This window comes from Oncorhynchus kisutch, unplaced genomic scaffold, assembly GCF_002021735.2.
Source record: "Oncorhynchus kisutch isolate 150728-3 unplaced genomic scaffold, Okis_V2 Okis09a-Okis19a_hom, whole genome shotgun sequence".
In the NCBI taxonomy this organism is placed as follows: Eukaryota; Metazoa; Chordata; class Actinopteri; order Salmoniformes; family Salmonidae; genus Oncorhynchus; species Oncorhynchus kisutch.
Window position 1 is genome coordinate 11,898,744 of NW_022261985.1, and position 20,816 is coordinate 11,919,559.

The 20,816-nt window shown below is 46.0% G+C and overlaps 1 protein-coding gene across 1 annotated transcript; it reads right to left on the minus strand.

Annotated features, from left to right (window-relative positions):
- Positions 1-4,260: 4,260 nt before the first annotated feature.
- si:ch211-266a5.12 (uncharacterized) lies at positions 4,261-15,605 on the minus strand. The gene is made up of 6 exons (XM_031815646.1): positions 14,623-15,605; positions 9,271-9,342; positions 7,718-7,837; positions 6,959-7,012; positions 6,735-6,818; positions 4,261-6,154 (listed from the first exon to the last, which is right to left on the minus strand). Exons 1-6 carry the CDS (start codon positions 14,812-14,814, stop codon positions 6,056-6,058), a joined length of 621 nt encoding a protein of 206 aa, XP_031671506.1. The 5' UTR covers positions 14,815-15,605; the 3' UTR covers positions 4,261-6,055.
- Positions 15,606-20,816: the final 5,211 nt, after the last annotated feature.

Below are 20,816 nucleotides of genomic sequence, written 5' to 3' on the forward strand. Positions count from 1 at the left end.
AGAGCCTGGTTCCTCTCTCTAGGTTTCTAATCTCTACCTGGTACAGAAGAGGACTGGCCACCCCTCAGAGCCTGGTTCCTCTCTAGGTTTCTAATCTCCGTGTGCTACAGCCAGAAGGGGACTGGCCTGGACATTTAGAAATACCACATGAGCCATCACTTTTCACAATTCTGCCACGTTCCATACTGGATGTTTATCATTAACAACAGGAAGTTGTCATTAACAACAGGAAGGTGTTAACAATAGCCATCGCAGCACCAACGTGAAGCCTGCAACACACACACACACACACACACACACACACACACACACACACACACACACACACACACACACACACACACACACACACACACACACACACACACACACACACACACACACACACACACAAGGACAAACTAAACAGACCCTTTTCATGTCCTCATTTGCAGTCTTTTTTTGAGCTCTAACTCTGTTGCCTGGCTGTGAATGATTCTCCTGCTCTGTACTGTAGATGGCAGACTCACTGTACAGTACAATCCACTGCCCGAGTCAATGTTGATATTGAACCAGTCCGCAGCCTACAGTCTATTATAGTCTATTAATATTTTGACAACTTCCCCAATGAATGACTGGGCTTGTTACAACTTTTAGGCCACCACTATCGCACTATAACTGTCATAAATAGGTCCACAGACGATGCAATCTCAACCACACTGCACACTGCCCTAACCCATCTGGACAAGAGGAATACCTATGTGAGAATGCTGTTCATCGACTACAGCTCGGCATTTAACACCATAGTGCCCTCCAAGCTCGTCATCAAGCTCGAGACCCTGGGTCTCGACCCCGCCCTGTGCAACTGGGTACTGGCCTTCCTGACGGGCCGCCCCCAGGTGGTGAGGGTAGGCAACAACATTTCCACCCCGCTGATCCTCAAAACTGGGGCCCCACAAGGGTGCGTTCTGAGCCCTCTCCTGTACACTCTGTTCACCCACGACTGCGTGGCCACGCACGCCTCCAACTCAATCATCAAGTTTGCGTACGACACAACAGTGGTAGGCTTGATTACCAACAACGACGAGACGGCCTACAGGGAGGAGGTGAGGGCCCTCGGAGTGTGGTGTCAGGAAAATAACCTCACACTCAGCATCAACAAAACTAAGGAGATGATTGTGGACTTCAGGAAACAGCAGAGGGAACACCCCCCTATCAACATTGATGGAACAGTAGTGGAGAGGGTAGTAAGTTTTAAGTTCCTCGGCGTACACATCACAGACAAACTGAATTGGTCCACTCACACAGACAGCATCGTGAAGAGGGCGCAGCAGCGCCTCTTCAACCTCAGGAGGCTGAAGAAATTCGGCTTGTCACCAAAAGCACTCACAAACTTCTACAGATGCACAATCGAGAGCATCCTGTCAGGCTGTATCACCGCCTGGTACGGCAACTGCTCCGCCCACAACCGTAAGGCTCTCCAGAGGGTTGTGAGGTCTGTACAACGCATCACCCCCCGGGGGGCAAACTACCTGCCCTCCAGGACACCTACACCACCCGATGTCACAGGAAGGCCATAAAGATCATCAAGGACAACAACCACCTGAGCCACTGCCTGTTCACCCCGCTATCATCCAGAAGGCGAGGTCAGTACAGGTGCATCAAAGCTGGGACCGAGAGACTGAAAAACAGCTTCTATCTCAAGGCCATCAGACTGTTAAACAGCCACCACTAACATTGAGTGGCTGCTGCCAACACATTGACTCAACTCCAGCCACTTTAATAATGGGAATTGATGGGAAATTATGTAAAATATATCACTAGCCACTTTAAACAATGCTACCTAATATAATGTTTACATACCCTACATTATTCATCTCATATGTATATGTATATACTGTACTCTATATCATCTACTGCATCCTTATGTAATACATGTATCACTAGCCACTTTAACTATGCCACTTGGTTTACATACTCATCTCATATGTATATACTGCACTCAATACCATCTACTGTACCTATGCCGCTCTGTACCATCACTCACTCATATATCTTTATGTACATATTCTTTATCCCCTTACACTTGTGTCTATAAGGTAGTAGTTTTGGAATTGTTAGCTAGATTACTTGTTGGTTATTACCGCATTGTCGGAACTAGAAGCACAAGCATTTCGCTACACTCGCATTAACATCTGCTAACCATGTGTATGTGACAAATAACATTTGATTTGATTTGATTTGATAACAGTGGCATGACACGAAGGTGCAACCTTTGAATAGAAATGACAAAGGAGGGAGGGAACAGGGAAACTCCACTCTGGAACTCCCATCAGGCCTCTGCCCGGAATTGGAATCTTCGAGAGATTAAATCCTCTTTGGAATCATTGTCCTTGATTACCAGTCCTAGTTCTTACATAGTTTCATCCTGTTTAGAATAGTAGATTGGTTCCAGTGTAGATACCAGGTTCTACTCCTTTGGTAGAATTTCACATACAACCATAGAATTTCACATACAACCATAGAATTTCACATACAACCATAGAATTTCACATACAACCATAGAATTTCACATACAACCATAGAATTTCACATACAACCATAGAATTTCACATACAACCATAGGACTTCACATACAACCATAGGACTTCACATACAACCATAGAATTTCACATACAACCATAGAATTTCACATACAACCATAGAATTTCACATACAACCATAGAATTTCACATACAACCATAGAATTTCACATACAACCATAGAATTTCACATACAACCATAGGACTTCACATACAACCATAGGACTTCACATACAACCATAGAATTTCACATACAACCATAGAATTTCACATACAACCATAGAATTTCACATACAACCATAGAATTTCACATACAACCATAGAATTTCACATACAACCATAGGACTTCACATACAACCATAGGACTTCACATACAACCATAGGACTTCACATACAACCATAGAATTTCACATACAACCATAGAATTTCACATACAACCATAGAATTTCACATACAACCATAGAATTTCACATACAACCATAGAATTTCACATACAACCATAGGACTTCACATACAACCATAGGACTTCACATACAACCATAGGTCTCTCCCTCTCTTCCCGGTCTCTCCCCCTCTTTCCAAGTCTCTCCCTCTCTTCCCGGTCTCTCCCTCTCTTCCCGGTCTCTCCCTCTCTTCCCGGTCTCTCCCTCTCTTCCCGGTCTCTCCCTCTCTTCCCAGTCTCTCCCTCTCTTCCCGGTCTCTCCCTCTCTTCCCGGTCTCTCCCTCTCTTTCCCAGTCTCTCCCTCTCTTCCCGGTCTCTTCCTCTCTTCCCGGTCTCTCCCTCTTTCCCGGTCTCTCCCTCTCTTCCCGGTCTCTCCCTCTCTTCCCAGTCTCTCCCTCTCTTCGCGGTCTCTCCCTGGTCTCTCCCTCTCTTCCCGGTCTCTCCCTCTCTTCCCAGTCTCTCCCTCTCTTCCTGGTCTCTCCCTCTCTTCCCGGTCTCTCCCTCTCTTCCCGGTTCTCTCCCTCTCTTCCCGGTCTCTCCCCCTCTTTCCCGGTCTCTCCCTCTCTTCCCGGTCTCTCCCTCTCTTTCCCGGTCTCTCCCGGTCTCACCCTCTCTTCCCGGTCTCTCCCTCTCTTCCCAGTCTCTCCCTCTCTTCCCGGTCTCTCCCTCTCTTCCCGGTCTCTCCCCCTCTTTCCCGGTCTCTCCCTCTCTTCCCGGTCTCTCCCCCTCTTTCCCGGTCTCTCCCTCTCTTCCCGGTCTCTCCCTCTCTTCCCGGTCTCTCCCTCTCTTCCCAGTCTCTCCCTCTCTTCCCGGTCTCTCCCTCTCTTCCCGGTCTCTCCCGGTCTCTCCCTCTCTTCCCAGTCTCTCCCTCTCTTCCCAGTCTCTCCCTCTCTTCCCGGTCTCTCCCTCTCTTCCCGGTCTCTCCCTCTCTTCCCGGTCTCTCCCTCTCTTCCCGGTCTCTCCCTCTCTTCCCGGTCTCTCCCTGGTCTCTCCCTCTCTTCCCGGTCTCTCCCTCTCTTCCCGGTCTCTCCCTCTCTTCCCAGTCTCTCCCTCTCTTCCCAGTCTCTCTTCCCAGTCTCTCCCTCTCTTCCCGGTCTCTCCCTCTCTTCCCGGTCTCTTCCTCTCTTCCCGGTCTCTCCCTCTCTTCCCGGTCTCTCCCTCTCTCTCCCTCTCTTCCCGGTCTCTCCCTCTCTACACACAGGTCCACAGGAGAAGGGTTTTCCACTAGGTTGTAGGATACTGAGCCGTACTGAGTCAGGTGTTGCAGGCTTCTCTTTTTATTGATACACAGGTTTAAATACAGACGTAATACATTCATTGGCCTCAGTGTGTTTTTTTTACAGACAGGGTTTTCATTTTAAAAAAAGCATGAAAAACATCCATTGATATGCTGGCGTGATAAATCTATAGTTGAATGGCTGCATTCACTGTCACAGATTAGACCTTTCACTGAAAGTACAGACAATCTGGAGAAAACACATCTTTTCCTATGGCTTTACTTCAAATAAAGTAATATAGTCCTGTAGGAGAGCAACACTCCAGAGAAGCAAATGGAATATATACACAGTACACAAGAACATGTAGTACTAGCAGTACCAGAACATGTAGTATTAGCAGTAATATAACATGTAGTACTAGCAGTACCAGAACATGTAGTACTAGCAGTAACAGAACATGTAGTACTAGCAGTACCAGAACATGTAGTACTAGCAGTACCAGAACATGTAGTACTAGCAGTAATATAACATGTAGTACTAGCAGTACCAGAATATGTAGTACTAGCAGTAACAGAACATGTAGTACTAGCAGTAACAGAACATGTAGTACTAGCAGTAATAACATGTAACAGAACATAAAGTACTAGCAGAAAGAGAACATATAGTACTAGTAGCAACATAACATGTAGTACTAGCAGTAACAGAACATATAGTACTAGCAGAAAGAGAACATATAGTACTAGCAGTAACAGAACATGTAGTACTAGCAGTAACAGAACATGTAGTACTAGCAGTAATAACATGTAACAGAACATATAGTACTAGCAGAAAGAGAACATATAGTACTAGTAGTAACAGAACATATAGTACTAGCAGTACCAGAACATGTAGTACTAGCAGTACCAGAACATGTAGTATTAGCAGTAATATAACATGTAGTACTAGCAGTACCAGAACATGTAGTACTAGCAGTACCAGAACATGTAGTACTAGCAGTACCAGAACATGTAGTATTAGCAGTAATATAACATGTAGTACTAGCAGTAATAACATGTAACAGAACATATAGTACTAGCAGAAAGAGAACATATAGTACTAGCAGTACCAGAACATGTAGTACTAGTAGTAACAGAACATGTAGTACTAGCAGTAACAGAACATGCAGTACTAGTAGCAACATAACATATAGTACTAGTAGTAACAGAACATGTAGTACTAGTAGCAACATAACATATAGTACTAGCAGTAACAGAACATGTAGTACTAGCAGTACCAGAACATGTAGTACTAGTAGCAACATAACATATAGTACTAGCAGTAACAGAACATGTAGTACTAGCAGTACCAGAACATGTAGTACTAGCAGCAACATAACATATAGTACAAGTAGTAACAGAACATGCAGTACTAGCAGCAACAGTAGACGCAAATATTCTCCCCAACTGAATATTGGACAAGTTCAAAATTCCAAGTCAATCAAATTGTTGACAGTTATCCAAAGTAGATGAAGAAATGGACAAACAACAGGGGACGTGTCAGAACATGTCTAAGGGAATATGGCTACAAGCAACGACAGCTCACGAGGGTAAAACCAGTAAATGTGACATCAAGACGGTAAATGTAGTCACGGTATCGCAGGGCTGTGTAAATGTAGTCACGGTAATGCAGGGCTGTGTATATGTAGTCACTGTAACGCAGGGCTGTGTATATGTAGTCACTGTAACGCAGGGCTGTGTATATGTAGTCACTGTAACGCAGGACTGTGTATATGTAGTCACGGTAACGCGTGTGTCTCTGTGTGTGTGTGTGTTGTTCCTGGCGGTCCGATTACTTCCTCAGTTCCTGCGGAGGCCCCTCCCCCAAATGTAGTCCTCCAGACCCCATAGCTCTACCATGGCCTTGTCCAGAGTCGCCCTCTCGGACAGCTCAACCACCTGCACAACCATAGAGGGAACAGAGAGATGGTGTTAGCTGGAGGAACCTGTCTGTGCTTCTGCTTCGCTTGCTCTTTAGGTTTAGGCTGGGTAACTATAGAGACCGTTAAGCTGGGTAACTATAGAGACCGTTAGGCTGGGTAACTACAGAGACCGTTAGGCTGGGTAACTATAGATACCGTTAGGCTGGGTAACTACAGAGACCTTTGTGTTTAGGCTGGGTAACTATAGAGACCTTTGGGTTTAGGCTGGGTAACTATAGAGACCTTTGGGTTTAGGCTGGGTAACTATAGAGACCTTTGGGTTTAGGCTGGGTAACTATAGAGACCTTTGGGTTTAGGCTGGGTAACTATAGAGACCTTTAGGTTTAGGCTGGGTAACTATAGAGCTCTTTGTGACAACAGTACTTCTAAAATAAAAATGGATTGACTGAGGAACCTAGAAACAAGCTATTAAGGCCAGTCCATGACACATGCTTGCACAGTGTGTAGCTGTAACACACAGTGATGTTCTCTGTAGCCCATCTCGAGTGTTATTGATGTGTGATCACTGGTGATGAAGAGGTAACGTGGAACCACACCTTTTTACTGGCTGCCTTCAGTCTCTGCAGCTGCAGTATGGCTGCATCCTTCGACAGCAGCTCCACATCTTCCTCTATCTTAGACTGGGGAAATAAAACACAATCCGTTTTAAAAAGCTATATTAGGTTGTCGTTCATTACCTCATGCTGACGTGTCCCCGTGTGGTTGAAAGCACGCTTTAATGTGCTTTTGTGTTTGACTGACAGCGCCGTCCTGTGTTTACCTCATTCACTGGCTTCCCAGCAGCTTCCTGGTTTAGCTTTTCACAGATCTTTACCTGCAATCAAACAATCAGCCAATCAAACAATCAGCCAATCAAACAATCAGCCAATCAAACAATCAGCCAATCAAACAATCGTATCTATAAAAATAAAAACATTTAAACTTGTACTTTGTCAGATGTTGTCATAAATTGCTTTGACAGATTTAGTGTGAGAGTCTTCTAAACAGACACTAGCTGGGTTACAGAGCAGTGTAACATAATCACTGGGTTACAGAGCAGTGTAACATAATCACTGGGTTACAGAGCAGTGTAACATAATCACTGGGTTACAGAGCAGTGTAACATAATCACTGGGTTACAGAGCAGTGTAACATAATCACTGGGTTACAGAGCAGTGTAACATAATCACTGGGTTACAGAGCAGTGTAACATAATCACTGGGTTACAGAGCAGTGTAACATAATCACTGGGTTACAGAGCAGTGTAACATAATCACTGGGTTACAGAGCAGTGTAACATAATCACTGAAACACAAAAAAGGGGCCACAGGAAATCCTGTCTGTGTTTGAGTCTCTACCGTCACAGAGAGATGGGTTCATGCAATTCACATAGGAAGTGTCCCCCCAAAAAATGGCACCCTATTTCATATATAGTGCACTACTTTTAACCAGAGCCCTATGGACCCTGGTCAAAAGTAGTGCACCATGTAGGGAATAGGGTGCCATTTGTGGAGGCAGTTATAATGTTTGAGACACTTACTGGGTGAACGCATTCCTCCACTTCATCCAGCAGGCCCACGAGGTCAGGATAATTTCTGTCTTGTCTCTGGAGAACTTCCCGATAAAAGTCCAGGATTTTGAGCAGGACACAGCCGTGGTACTGGACATGGGAGAGAACAGGAGACATTGTGTTTAGTAGATGTGCTGTCGAGGTCAAGCACGATGGACATGGTGTCGATGGAACTTCTTCATTGCACTCATTCGTCTCAGACTCATGCAGGATCCCAGAGCGCCAACAAATCAATCAATCAAATGTATTTTTTATGAAGCCCTTTACACATCAGCAGATGTCACACAAAGTGTTTTACAGAAACCCGGTGTAAAACCCTGAAGAGCAAAGCTATGCAGAGGCTAAAGCACAGTGGCAAAACTCCCTACAAGTCAGGAACTTAGAGAAGAACCAGGCTTTGATGGGTGGCCTGTCCCCTTCTGGCTGTACCAGGTAGAAATTAGAAACCTAGAGAGGAACCAGGCTCTGAGGGGTGGCCTGTCCTCTTCTGGCTGTACCTGGTGGAGATTAGAAACCTAGAGAGGAACCAGGCTCTGAGGGGTGGCCTGTCCTCTTCTGGCTGTACCTGGTGGAGATTAGAAACCTAGAGAGGAACCAGGCTCTGAGGGGTGGCCTGTCCTCTTCTGGCTTTACCAGGTAGAAATTAGAAGCCTAGAGAGGAACCGGGCTCTGAAGGGTGGCCTGTCCTCTTCTGGCTGTACCAGGTAGAAATTAGAAACCTAGAGAGGAACCGGGCTCTGAAGGGTGGCCTGTCCTCTTCTGGCTGTACCGGGTAGAAATTAGAAACCTAGAGAGGAACCGGGCTCTAAGGGGTGGCCTGTCCTCTTCTGGCTGTACCAGGTAGAGATTAGAAACCTTGAGAGGAACCGGGCTTTGAGGGGTGGCCTGTCCCCTTCTGGCTGTACCAGGTAGAAATTAGAAACCTAGAGAGGAACCAGGCTCTGAAGGGTGGCCTGTCCTCTTCTGGCTGTACCAGGTAGAGATTAGAAACCTAGAGAGGAACCAGGCTCTGAGGGGTGGCCTGTCCTCTTCTGGCTGTACCAGGTAGAAATTAGAAACCTAGAGAGGAACCGGGCTTTGAGGGGTGGCCTGTCCCCTTCTGGCTGTACCAGGTAGAAATTAGAAGCCTAGAGAGGAACCGGGCTCTAAGGGGTGGCCTGTCCCCTTCTGGCTGTACCAGGTAGAAATTAGAAACCTAGAGAGGAACCGGGCTCTAAGGGGTGGCCTGTCCTCTTCTGGCTGTACCAGGTAGAGATTAGAAACCTAGAGAGGAACCAGGCTCTGAAGGGTGGCCTGTCCGCTTCTGGCTGTACCAGGTAGAGATTAGAAACCTAGAGAGGAACCAGACTCTAAGGGGTGGCCTGTCCTCTTCTGGCTGTACCAGGTATAAATTAGAAACCTAGAGAGGAACCAGGCTCTGAGGGGTGGCCTGTCCTTTTCTGGCTGTACCTGGTGGAGATTAGAAACCTAGAGAGGAACCAGGCTCTGAGGGGTGGCCTGTCTTCTTCTGTGTCAGTCCTTACCTTCTTGTGCTTCTTGATCTTGTCAAAGGTGACTGTCTTTAACAGGATTCTGTCATCATGAGACGTGTTTGTCTAGTGAAGGAAACAACAGGTACAGTATGTCAATCCGCTATACAGACTCATTCACACATGACCCACCAAAATAGAATCTATCTCTGTTTAGCCATTGGGAGTGTAATGACCCATCAAAATAGAATCTATCTCTGTTTAGCCATTGGGAGTGTAATGACCCATCAACAAATATAATCTATCTCTGGTAAACCATTGGGAGTGTAATGACCCATCAAAATAGAATCTATCTCTGGTAAACCATTGGGAGTGTAATGACCCATCAAAATAGAATCTATCTCTGGTAAACCATTGGGAGTGTAATGACCCATCAAAATAGAATCTATCTCTGTTTAGCCATTGGGAGTGTAATGACCCATCAAAATAGAATCTATCTCTGGTAAACCATTGGGAGTGTAATGACCCATCAAAATAGAATCTATCTCTGGTAAACCATTGGGAGTGTAATGACCCATCAAAATAGAATCTATCTCTGGTAAACCATTGGGAGTGTAATGACCCATCAAAATAGAATCTATCTCTGGTAAACCATTGGGAGTGTAATGACCCATCAAAATAGAATCTATCTCTGGTAAACCATTGGGAGTGTAATGACCCATCAAAATAGAATCTATCTCTGGTAAACCATTGGGAAGGGTACCCATGATTTTACCACTCAAAACTCAAGTTCCAAGCCCTGTCCATAGATGGCATTTCTATGCATTGAACTTGCAACACAAGCCACAGGGACACACTGAATGGTGTCAGGATGGCATGATCCATTGTGGAGGACCTGCGACATCTGACACTGGTACTGACACGTTACACATTTTTGCCATACAACGCTTCAGTATAGATGCGTTGCTGTTATACACACGTGTGTATTTCCAGTTATACAATAGTCACATTATTCCTCCAGGTTAAACATTTAGACATCAAGTGACCAAAACGCGTTTTTCAAACACACGTGGCTACATTGGGTAACAGTTTACATTACAGTGTTCTCACGACACTGTTTCTGTCAGAGCCGTGTAGTAACTATAGTGTGATACTGTTTATTACGTGTTGATTTAACCAGGGAGGCCAGTTGAGAACAAGTTCTCATTTACAACTGCGAACCTGGCCAAGATAAAGCAAAAGCAGTATGACATAAACAACAACAACAACACAGATTTACACATAAACAAACATACAGTCGATAACACAATAGAAAGATCTGTATACAGTGTGTGCAAATGAAGTAAGGAGGTAAGGCAATAAATAGGCCAATAGTGGCAAAGTAATGACAATTTAGCAATTTACACTGGAGTGATATATGTGCAGTTGAGGATGTGCAAGTAGGAATACTGGTGTGCAAAAGAGCAGAAAAACTAAAACCATAATGGGGATGAGGTAGATAATTGGTTGTATGGGCTATTTACAGATGGGCTGTGTACAGCTGCAGCGATAGGTAAGCTGCTCTGACAGCTGACGTTTAAAGTTAGTGAGGGAGATATAAGTCTCCCACTTCAGTGATTTTTGCAATTTGTTCTAGTCATTGGCAGCGGAGAACTGGAAGGAAAGGCAGCCAAAGGAGGTGTTGGCTTTGGGCATAACCAGTGCAATATACCTGCTGGAGCACGTGCTACGGGTGGGTGTTGCTATGGTGACCAGTGAGCTGAGATAAGGCGGAGCTTTACCTAGCAAAGACCAACGAGAGCATACAGGTCGCAGTGGTAGGTAGTATATGGGGCTTTGGTGACAAAACGGATGGCATTGTGATAGAATGCATCAAAATGGCTAAGTAGAGTGTTGGAGACTATTTTGAAAATGACATCACCGAAGTCCAGGATTGATAGCATAGTCAGTTTCACAAGGGTATGTATGGCAGCATGAGTGAAGGAGACTTTGTTGAGAAATAGGAAGCCAATTCTAGATTTAACTTTGGATTGTAGATGCTTAATGTGAGTCTGGATGGAGAGTTTACAGTCTAGCCAGACACCTAGGTATTTGTAGTTGTCCACGTATTCTAAGTCAGAACCGTCCAGAGTAGTGATGCTAGACGGGTGGGTGGGTGTGGGCAGCGATCGGTTGAAGAGCATGCATTTAGTTTTACTAGCATTTAAGAGCAGTTGGAGGCCATGGAAGGAGTGTTGTATGGCATTGAAGCTCGTTTTGAGGTTTGTTAACACAGTGTCCAAAGAACGGCCAGACGTATTCTGAATGGTGTCGTCTTCATAGAGGTGGATCAGAGAATCACCCGCAGCAAGAGCAACATCATTGATATATACAGAGAAAATAGTCAGCCCGAGAATTGAACCCTGTGGCACCCCCATAGAGACTGCCAGAGGTTCGGCCCTCCGATTTGACACATTGAACTCTGTCTGAGAAGTAGTTGGTGAACCAGGCGAGGCAATCATTTGAGAAACCAAGGCTGTTCAGTCTGCCGATAAGAATGTGGTGATTGACAGAGTCGAAAACCTTGGCCAGGTCGATGAAGACGGCTGCACAGCTCCTGTCTTTTATCTATGGCGGTTATGATATCGTTTAGAGCCTTGAGCGTGGCTGAGGTGCACCCTTGACCAGCTCGGAAGCCAGATTGCATAGCAGAGAAGGTACGGTGGGATTGGAAATGGTCGGTGATCTGTTTGTTGACTTGGCTTTCGAAGACTTTGGAAAGGCAGGTAGGATAGATATAGGTCTGTAACAGGATGGACAGGTAATAGCTCTAACTGTTGGGCACCTGGATAGCATGACAGAACTCTGCAGGTTTTCTCTACAGTAGATTGCAATGCCACCCCCTTCAGCAGTTCTGTCTTGACAGAAAATGTTGTAGTTGGGGATGGAGTCCTACATTGTCTTTTGGGGAGAGGTCCTGATGAACAGTATACTGTATATATAGAGATATATACAGTAGTGTACTGATGAAGACAGTATATATAGAGAGATATACAGTAGTCTACTGATGAAGACAGTATATATAGAGAGATATACAGTAGTTTACTGATGAAGACAGTATATATAGAGAGATATACAGTAGTCTGCTGATGAAGACAGTATACAGTTGGCAGGTCGATTAGGACATTACTTTGTGCACGACACAAGTAATTTTTCCAACAATTGTTTACAGACAGATTATTTCACTTATGATTCACTGTATCACAATTCCAGTGGGTCATACACTAAGTTGACTGTGCCCTTAAACAGCTTGGAAGATTCCAGAAAATGATGTCATGGCTTTAGAAGCTTCTGATAGGCTAATTTACATAATTTGAGTCAATTGGAGGTGTACCTGTGGATGTATTTGAAGGCCTACCTTCAAACTCAGTGCCTCTTTCCATGTCATCATGGGAAAATCAAAAGAAATCAGCCAAGATCTCAGAAAAAAAACAGCAAAGGACAACAGCAAAGGACCTTGTGAAGATGCTGGAGGAAACAGGTACAAAAGTATCTATATCCACTGTAAAAACAAGTCCTATATCGACATAACCTGAAAGGCCGCTCAGCAAGGAAGAAGCCACTGCTCCAAAACTGCCATAAAAAAGCCAGACTATGGTTTGCAACTGCACATGGGGACAAATATCGTACTTTTTGGAGAAATGTCCTCTGGTCTGATGAAACAAAAATAGAACTGTTTGGCCATAATGACCATCGTTATGTTTGGAGGAAAAAGGGGGATGCTTGCAAGCCGAAGAACACCATCCCCACCATGATGCACGGGTTGTGGCAGCATCATGTTGTGGAGGGGCTTTGCTGCAGGAGGGACTGGTGCACTTCACAAAATAGATGGCATCATGAGGCGGAAAAATTATGTGGATATATTGAAGCAACATCTCAAGACAGGAAGTAAGTTAAAGCTTGGTCGCAAATGGGTCTTCCAAATGGACAATGACCCCAAGCGTACTCCCAAAGTTGTGGCAAAATGGCTTAAGGTCAACAAAGTCAAGGCATTGGAGTGGCCATCACAAACCCCTGACCTCCTCCTATAGAAAACCTGTGGGCAGAACTGAAAAAGCATGTCGAGCAAGGAGGCCTACAAACCTGACTCAGTTACAGCAGCTCTGTCTGGAGGAATGGGCCAAAATTCACCCAACTTATTGTGGGAAGCTTGTGGAAGGCTACCCAAAATGTTTGACCCAAGTTAAACAATTTAAAGGCAATGCTACCATATACTAATTGAGTGTATGTGAACTTCTGACCCACTGGGAATGTGATGAAAGAAATAAAAGCTGAAATAAATCATTCTCTCAACTATTATTCTGACATTTCACATTCTTAAAATAAAGTGGTGATCCTAACTGACCTAAGACAGGACATTTTTACACAGATTAAATGTCAGGAATTGTGAAAAACTGAGTTTAAATGTATTTGGCTAAGGTGTATGTAAACTTCCCACTTCAACTGACAGTATATGTAGTTTTCTAATGAAGACAGTATATAGAGAGAGATATACAGTAGTCTACTGATGAAGACAGTGTATATATAGAGATATACAGTAGTCTACTGATGAAGACAGTATATATAGAGATATACAGTAGTCTACTGATGAAGACAGTATATATAGAGAGAGATATACTGTAGTCTACTGATGAAGACAGTATATAGAGAGAGATATACAGTAGTCTACTGATGAAGACAGTGTATATATAGAGATATACAGTAGTCTACTGATGAAGACAGTATATATAGAGATATACAGTAGTCTACTGATGAAGACAGTATATATAGAGATATACAGTAGTCTACTGATGAAGACAGTGTATATAGAGATATACAGTAGTCTACTGATGAAGACAGTATATATAGAGATATACAGTAGTTTGCTGATGAAGACAGTATATATAGAGATATACAGTAGTCTACTGATGAAGACAGTATATATAGAGATATACAGTAGTCTACTGATGAAGACATTATATATAGAGAGAGATATACTGTAGTCTACTGATGAAGACAGTATATATAGAGATATACAGTAGTCTACTGATGAAGACAGTATATATATATAGATATACAGTAGTCTACTGATGAAGACTACTGATGAAGACAGTATATATAGAGATATACTACAGTAGTCTACTGATGAAGACAGTATATATAGAGATATACAGTAGTCTACTGATGAAGACAGTATATATAGAGATATATACAGTAGTCTACTGATGAAGACAGTATATATAGAGAGAGATATACAGTAGTTTGCTGATGAAGACAGTATATATAGAGATATACAGTAGTCTACTGATGAAGACAGTATATATAGAGATATATACAGTAGTCTACTGATGAAGACAGTATGTGTAACTACAGTTGGTCAGTACTTACGAATTCTTTCTGGACTTCCTGGGTCAGCTCCTGCAGTTTGGCCAGGTCCACACATTGAGAGACCCTGTCCTTCACACACACCCTGGCCTGGGCCTCCCTCTGGACCGTGGAAGTAGCACAGTCCTGACCCATAACAGCCAGAAGGAGAACCAGCAACAGAGAGAACTGGACCACACTGGACAAACTGGGCATATTTATACTGGATCAACTGGTGCCTGCTTCGACTGGGTCAACTGGTGCCTGCTTCGACTGGGTCAACTGGTGCCTGCTTCGACTGGTTCAACTGGTGCCTGCTTCGACTGGGTCAACTGGTGCCTGCTTCGACTGGGTCAACTGGTGCCTGCTTCGACTGGGTCAACTGGTGCCTGCTTCGACTGGGTCAACTGGTGCCTGCTTCGACTGGGTCAACTGGTGCCTGCTTCGACTGGTTCAACTGGTGCCTGCTTCGACTGGGTCAACTGGTGCCTGCTTCGACTGGGTCAACTGGTGCCTGCTTCGACTGGTTCAACTGGTGCCTGCTTCGACTGGGTCAACTGGTGCCTGCTTCGACTGGTTCAACTGGTGCCTGCTTCGACTGGTTCAACTGGTGCCTGCTTCGACTGGATCAACTGGTGCCTGCTTCGACTGGGTCAACTGGTGCCTGCTTCGACTGGGTCAACTGGTGCCTGCTTCGACTGGGTCAACTGCTCACCTTGTCTCTATCTGAATCACCTGGTCACCTGGTTCGTTCAATTTCTGTTTGAATCACCTGATTCAAATGACCTGCCAAATATCTGACCTACAGCACATACAGGATCTGATTCACTGAATCTCTGAATCACTGATGTACAATCGACTCACTGAGTTTCCTACTTTACTAACTGACTGATTGAAAGACTGACTTGAGCAAATTATTCCCTTCTTCTTCCCGTCCTCTCAGCAGGTGAGTCAGTCAGGTCTGCTCTGTTCTCCGCAGGTGAAATCTCCGTGGGTCTGGCATTTCCCTCTACAGTCACTGACCTTTATACACTGTCAGAGCTCCTCCTGATGATGTAACATTACACACACACACACACACACACACACACACACACACACACACACACACACACACACACACACACACACACACACACACACACACACACACACACACACACACACACACACACACACACACAAACACACCTAAACGTGCACACACCTCCCTCCCTCCCTCCCTCTTTCACTGCATGTTGTCATTCTGCTCTCTGGAATGTGCAACCTGACAACAGAATGGTTGGTGTCCCTTTGAAACCTGAGGTGGGCAGACATTCTATCCCTTTGTTCATTCCCTGTGGATCCCCTCTGGTGTCCTGGTCCTGAGAAGCTGTACTCTATACAGTGCAGGACAAAATACCAAATAACTACATTGCGCATCATAACAGACAGGGTATGTACGTTTATCATGTCTTCACGTATCAGGGCTGCAGTTACAACGTGACACAAGTGAAAGGTGTGTGTGGACTCGAGGACGATTTAACCAGGTCATGACATTTGAAGGCGTTTGCTTTGACTACGGCGTCCTAGATTCTATTTGCTGATGAAACCACAAGTACCGTGCTTTTCTTCAACAAATAGTTGTAATGAAACAAGAATGTAGTTGCACAATCAGCACACACTAACTGTTTACAATGCAAACACCTGAATTAAATATCACTGCCAAATATTGATTGATTGATAATTGATTGTGGATATTGTGGGGAGGAGAACGATTAGATCTAAATCGTTTAGATGTTTAGATGTTGGTGGCCTGCTCGGCCTGTTCAGCCTCAGAGACAGAGACAGTGATGTTGGTGGCCTGCTCGGCCTGTTCAGTCTCAGAGACAGAGACAGTGATGTTGGTGGCCTGCTCGGCCTGTTCAGCCTCAGAGACAGAGACAGAGATGTTGGTGGCCTGCTCGGCCTGTTCAGCCTCAGAGACAGAGACAGTGATGTTGGTGGCCTGCTCGGCCTGTTCAGCCTCAGAGACAGAGACAGTGATGTTGGTGGCCTGCTCGGCCTGTTCAGCCTCAGAGACAGAGACAGTGATGTTGGTGGCCTGCTCGGCCTGTTCAGCCTCAGAGACAGAGACAGTGATGTTGGTGGCCTGCTCGGCCTGTTCAGCCTCAGAGACAGAGACAGTGATGTTGGTGGCCTGCTCGGCCTGTTCAGCCTCAGAGACAGAGACAGTGATGTTGGTGGCCTGCTCGGCCTGTTCAGCCTCAGAGACAGAGACAGTGATGTTGGTGGCCTGCTCGGCCTGTTCAGTCTCAGAGACAGAGACAGTGATGTTGGTGGCCTGCTCGGCCTGTTCAGCCTCAGAGACAGAGACAGTGATGTTGGTGGCCTGCTCGGCCTGTTCAGCCTCAGAGACAGAGACAGTGATGTTGGTGGCCTGCTCGGCCTGTTCAGCCTCAGAGACAGAGACAGTGATGTTGGTGGCCTGCTCAGCCTGTTCAGCCTCAGAGACAGAGACAGTGATGTTGGTGGCCTGTTCTGTCTGTTCAGCCTCAGAGACAGAGACAGTGATGTTGGTGGCCTGTTCTGCCTGTTCAGCCTCAGAGACAGAGACAGTGATGTTGGTGGCCTGATCTGCCTGTTCAGCCTCAGAGACAGAGACAGTGATGTTGGTGGCCTGCTCGGCCTGTTCAGCCTCAGAGACAGAGACAGTGATGTTGGTGGCCTGTTCTGCCTGTTCAGCCTCAGAGACAGAGACAGTGATGTTGGTGGCCTGTTCTGCCTGTTCAGCCTCAGAGACAGAGACAGTGATGTTGGTGGCCTGCTCTGCCTGTTCAGCCTCAGAGACAGAGACAGTGATGTTGGTGGCCTGCTCGGCCTGTTCAGCCTCAGAGACAGAGACAGTGATGTTGGTGGCCTGTTCTGCCTGTTCAGCCTCAGAGACAGAGACAGTGATGTTGGTGGCCTGCTCGGCCTGTTCAGCCTCAGAGACAGAGACAGTGATGTTGGTGGCCTGCTCCGGCCTGTTCAGCCTCAGAGACAGAGACAGTGATGTTGGTGGCCTGTTCTGTCTGTTCAGCCTCAGAGACAGAGACAGTGATGTTGGTGGCCTGCTCGGCCTGTTCAGCCTCAGAGACAGAGACAGTGATGTTGGTGGCCTGCTCGGCCTGTTCAGCCTCAGAGACAGAGACAGTGATGTTGGTGGCCTGCTCGGCCTGTTCAGCCTCAGAGACAGAGACAGTGATGTTGGTGGCCTGCTCGGCCTGTTCAGCCTCAGAGACAGAGACAGTGATGTTGGTGGCCTGCTCCGGCCTGTTCAGCCTCAGAGACAGAGACAGTGATGTTGGTGGCCTGTTCTGTCTGTTCAGCCTCAGAGACAGAGACAGTGATGTTGGTGGCCTGCTCGGCCTGTTCAGCCTCAGAGACAGAGACAGTGATGTTGGTGGCCTGCTCGGCCTGTTCAGCCTCAGAGACAGAGACAGTGATGTTGGTGGCCTGCTCGGCCTGTTCAGCCTCAGAGACAGAGACAGTGATGTTGGTGGCCTGCTCGGCCTGTTCAGCCTCAGAGACAGAGACAGTGATGTTGGTGGCCTGCTCGGCCTGTTCAGCCTCAGAGACAGAGACAGTGATGTTGGTGGCCTGCTCGGCCTGTTCAGCCTCAGAGACAGAGACAGTGATGTTGGTGGCCTGCTCGGCCTGTTCAGCCTCAGAGACAGAGACAGTGATGTTGGTGGCCTGCTCGGCCTGTTCAGCCTCAGAGACAGAGACAGTGATGTTGGTGGCCTGCTCGGCCTGTTCAGCCTCAGAGACAGAGACAGTGATGTTGGTGGCCTGCTCGGCCTGTTCAGCCTCAGAGACAGAGACAGTGATGTTGGTGGCCTGCTCGGCCTGTTCAGTCTCAGAGACAGAGACAGTGATGTTGGTGGCCTGCTCGGCCTGTTCAGCCTCAGAGACAGAGACAGTGATGTTGGTGGCCTGCTCGGCCTGTTCAGCCTCAGAGACAGAGACAGTGATGTTGGTGGCCTGCTCGGCCTGTTCAGCCTCAGAGACAGAGACAGTGATGTTGGTGGCCTGCTCGGCCTGTTCAGTCTCAGAGACAGAGACAGTGATGTTGGTGGCCTGCTCGGCCTGTTCAGCCTCAGAGACAGAGACAGTGATGTTGGTGGCCTGCTCGGCCTGTTCAGCCTCAGAGACAGAGACAGTGATGTTGGTGGCCTGCTCGGCCTGTTCAGCCTCAGAGACAGAGACAGTGATGTTGGTGGCCTGCTCGGCCTGTTCAGCCTCAGAGACAGAGACAGTGATGTTGGTGGCCTGCTCGGCCTGTTCAGTCTCAGAGACAGAGACAGTGATGTTGGTGGCCTGCTCGGCCTGTTCAGCCTGAGAGACAGAGACAGTGATGTTGGTGGCCTGCTCTGCCTGTTCAGCCTCAGAGACAGAGACAGTGATGTTGGTGGCCTGCTCGGCCTGTTCAGTCTCAGAGACAGAGACAGTGATGTTGGTGGCCTGCTCGGCCTGTTCAGCCTCAGAGACAGAGACAGTGATGTTGGTGGCCTGCTCTGCCTGTTCAGCCTCAGAGACAGAGACAGTGATGTTGGTGGCCTGCTCGGCCTGTTCAGCCTGAGAGACAGAGACAGTGATGTTGGTGGCCTGCTCTGCCTGTTCAGCCTCAGAGACAGAGACAGTGATGTTGGTGGCCTGTTCAGCCTCAGAGACAGAGACAGTGATGACTCGGTCATAACGTCAGCCGGGTTTGAAAGCAGTGCTGGTGTAGCAGAAAGATGTTGTGGTAACAAGATGTGGGGTTGTGGACCCGTAGTCTACTTTCCTATGAGATTGAAGTGTGTGTGTGTGTGGGGGTGGGGGGGGGGCTTTTAGAGTGATTCACATGCGTCAGTCGGCCTAATTTCAATGTTCCTTTGCAGCTACATAGCTGCCCACTTCTGAGTTGGCAAATGCTCTGACAACAGGTAGTTGTTGGCATTATGGACTTGTTTTTGGCTCTAAAGTAGACCAGGTTGTTGTTGGCTCTAAGTAGACCAGGTTGTTTTTGGAATTATGGACTTGTTGTTGGCTCTAAAGAAGACCAGGTTGATGTTGGCATTATGAATTTGTTGTAGGCTCTAAAGTAGACCAGGTTGATGTTGGCATTATGGACTTGTTGTTGGCTCTAAAGTAGACCAGGTTGTTGTTGGCATTATGGACTTGTTTTTGGCTCTAAAGTAGACCAGGTTGTTGTTGGCATTATGGACTTGTTTTTGGCTCTAAAGTAGACCAGGTTGTTGTTGGCATTATGGACTTGTTGTTGGCTCTAAAGTAGACCAGGTTGTTGTTGGCATTATGGACTTGTTTTTGGCTCTAAAGTAGACCAGGTTGATGTTGGCATTATGGACTTGTTGTTGGCTCTAAAGTAGACCAGGTTGTTGTTGGCATTATGGACTTGTTTTTGGCTCTAAAGTAGACCAGGTTGTTGTTGGCTCTAAGTAGACCAGGTTGTTTTTGGAATTATGGACTTGTTGTTGGCTCTAAAGAAGACCAGGTTGAACTCTGAAGTAGACCATTGGAATGGCTTCTAGTGCTGTTTTCATGGCCACGTTACCATAAGGAAGTTAGAACACACAACGTTGTGATTTGGATAGTTGATATCTGTTATGTAATCCTAATAAGGGCCTAAAACCTGTTGTTAAACATGTAGGAAGTCACAGCGTGTGTTCTGATTGGCTGTTAAAGTGTAGGCCAAAAGCATGTCAGTTAAGAATAAATTCCTACTTACAATGACGGTCTACCCAGGCCAAACCTGGACGACGCTGGGCCAATTGTGCTCCGTCCTATGGGACTCACAAGAACAGCCAGTTGTGATACAGCCTGGAATCGAACCAGGGTCTGTATTGACATCTCAAGCTCTGAGATGCAGTGCCTTAGACCTCTGCACCACTCGGTAGCCACATAGACCAGACTGGACTATTCCTTCCTGTATTATATACCTTTACATAGTCTTCACGGTGTGTTAAATACCTTTTACATTGTCTTTATGATATATTATATTCCTTTATATTGTCTGATATATTATATTCCTTTATATTGTCTGATATATTATAGACCTTTATATTGTCTTTATGATATATTATATACCATTATATTGTCTGATATATTATATACCTTTATATTGTCTGATATATTATAGACCTTTATATTGTCTGATATATTATATACCTTTACATTGTCTGATATATTATAGA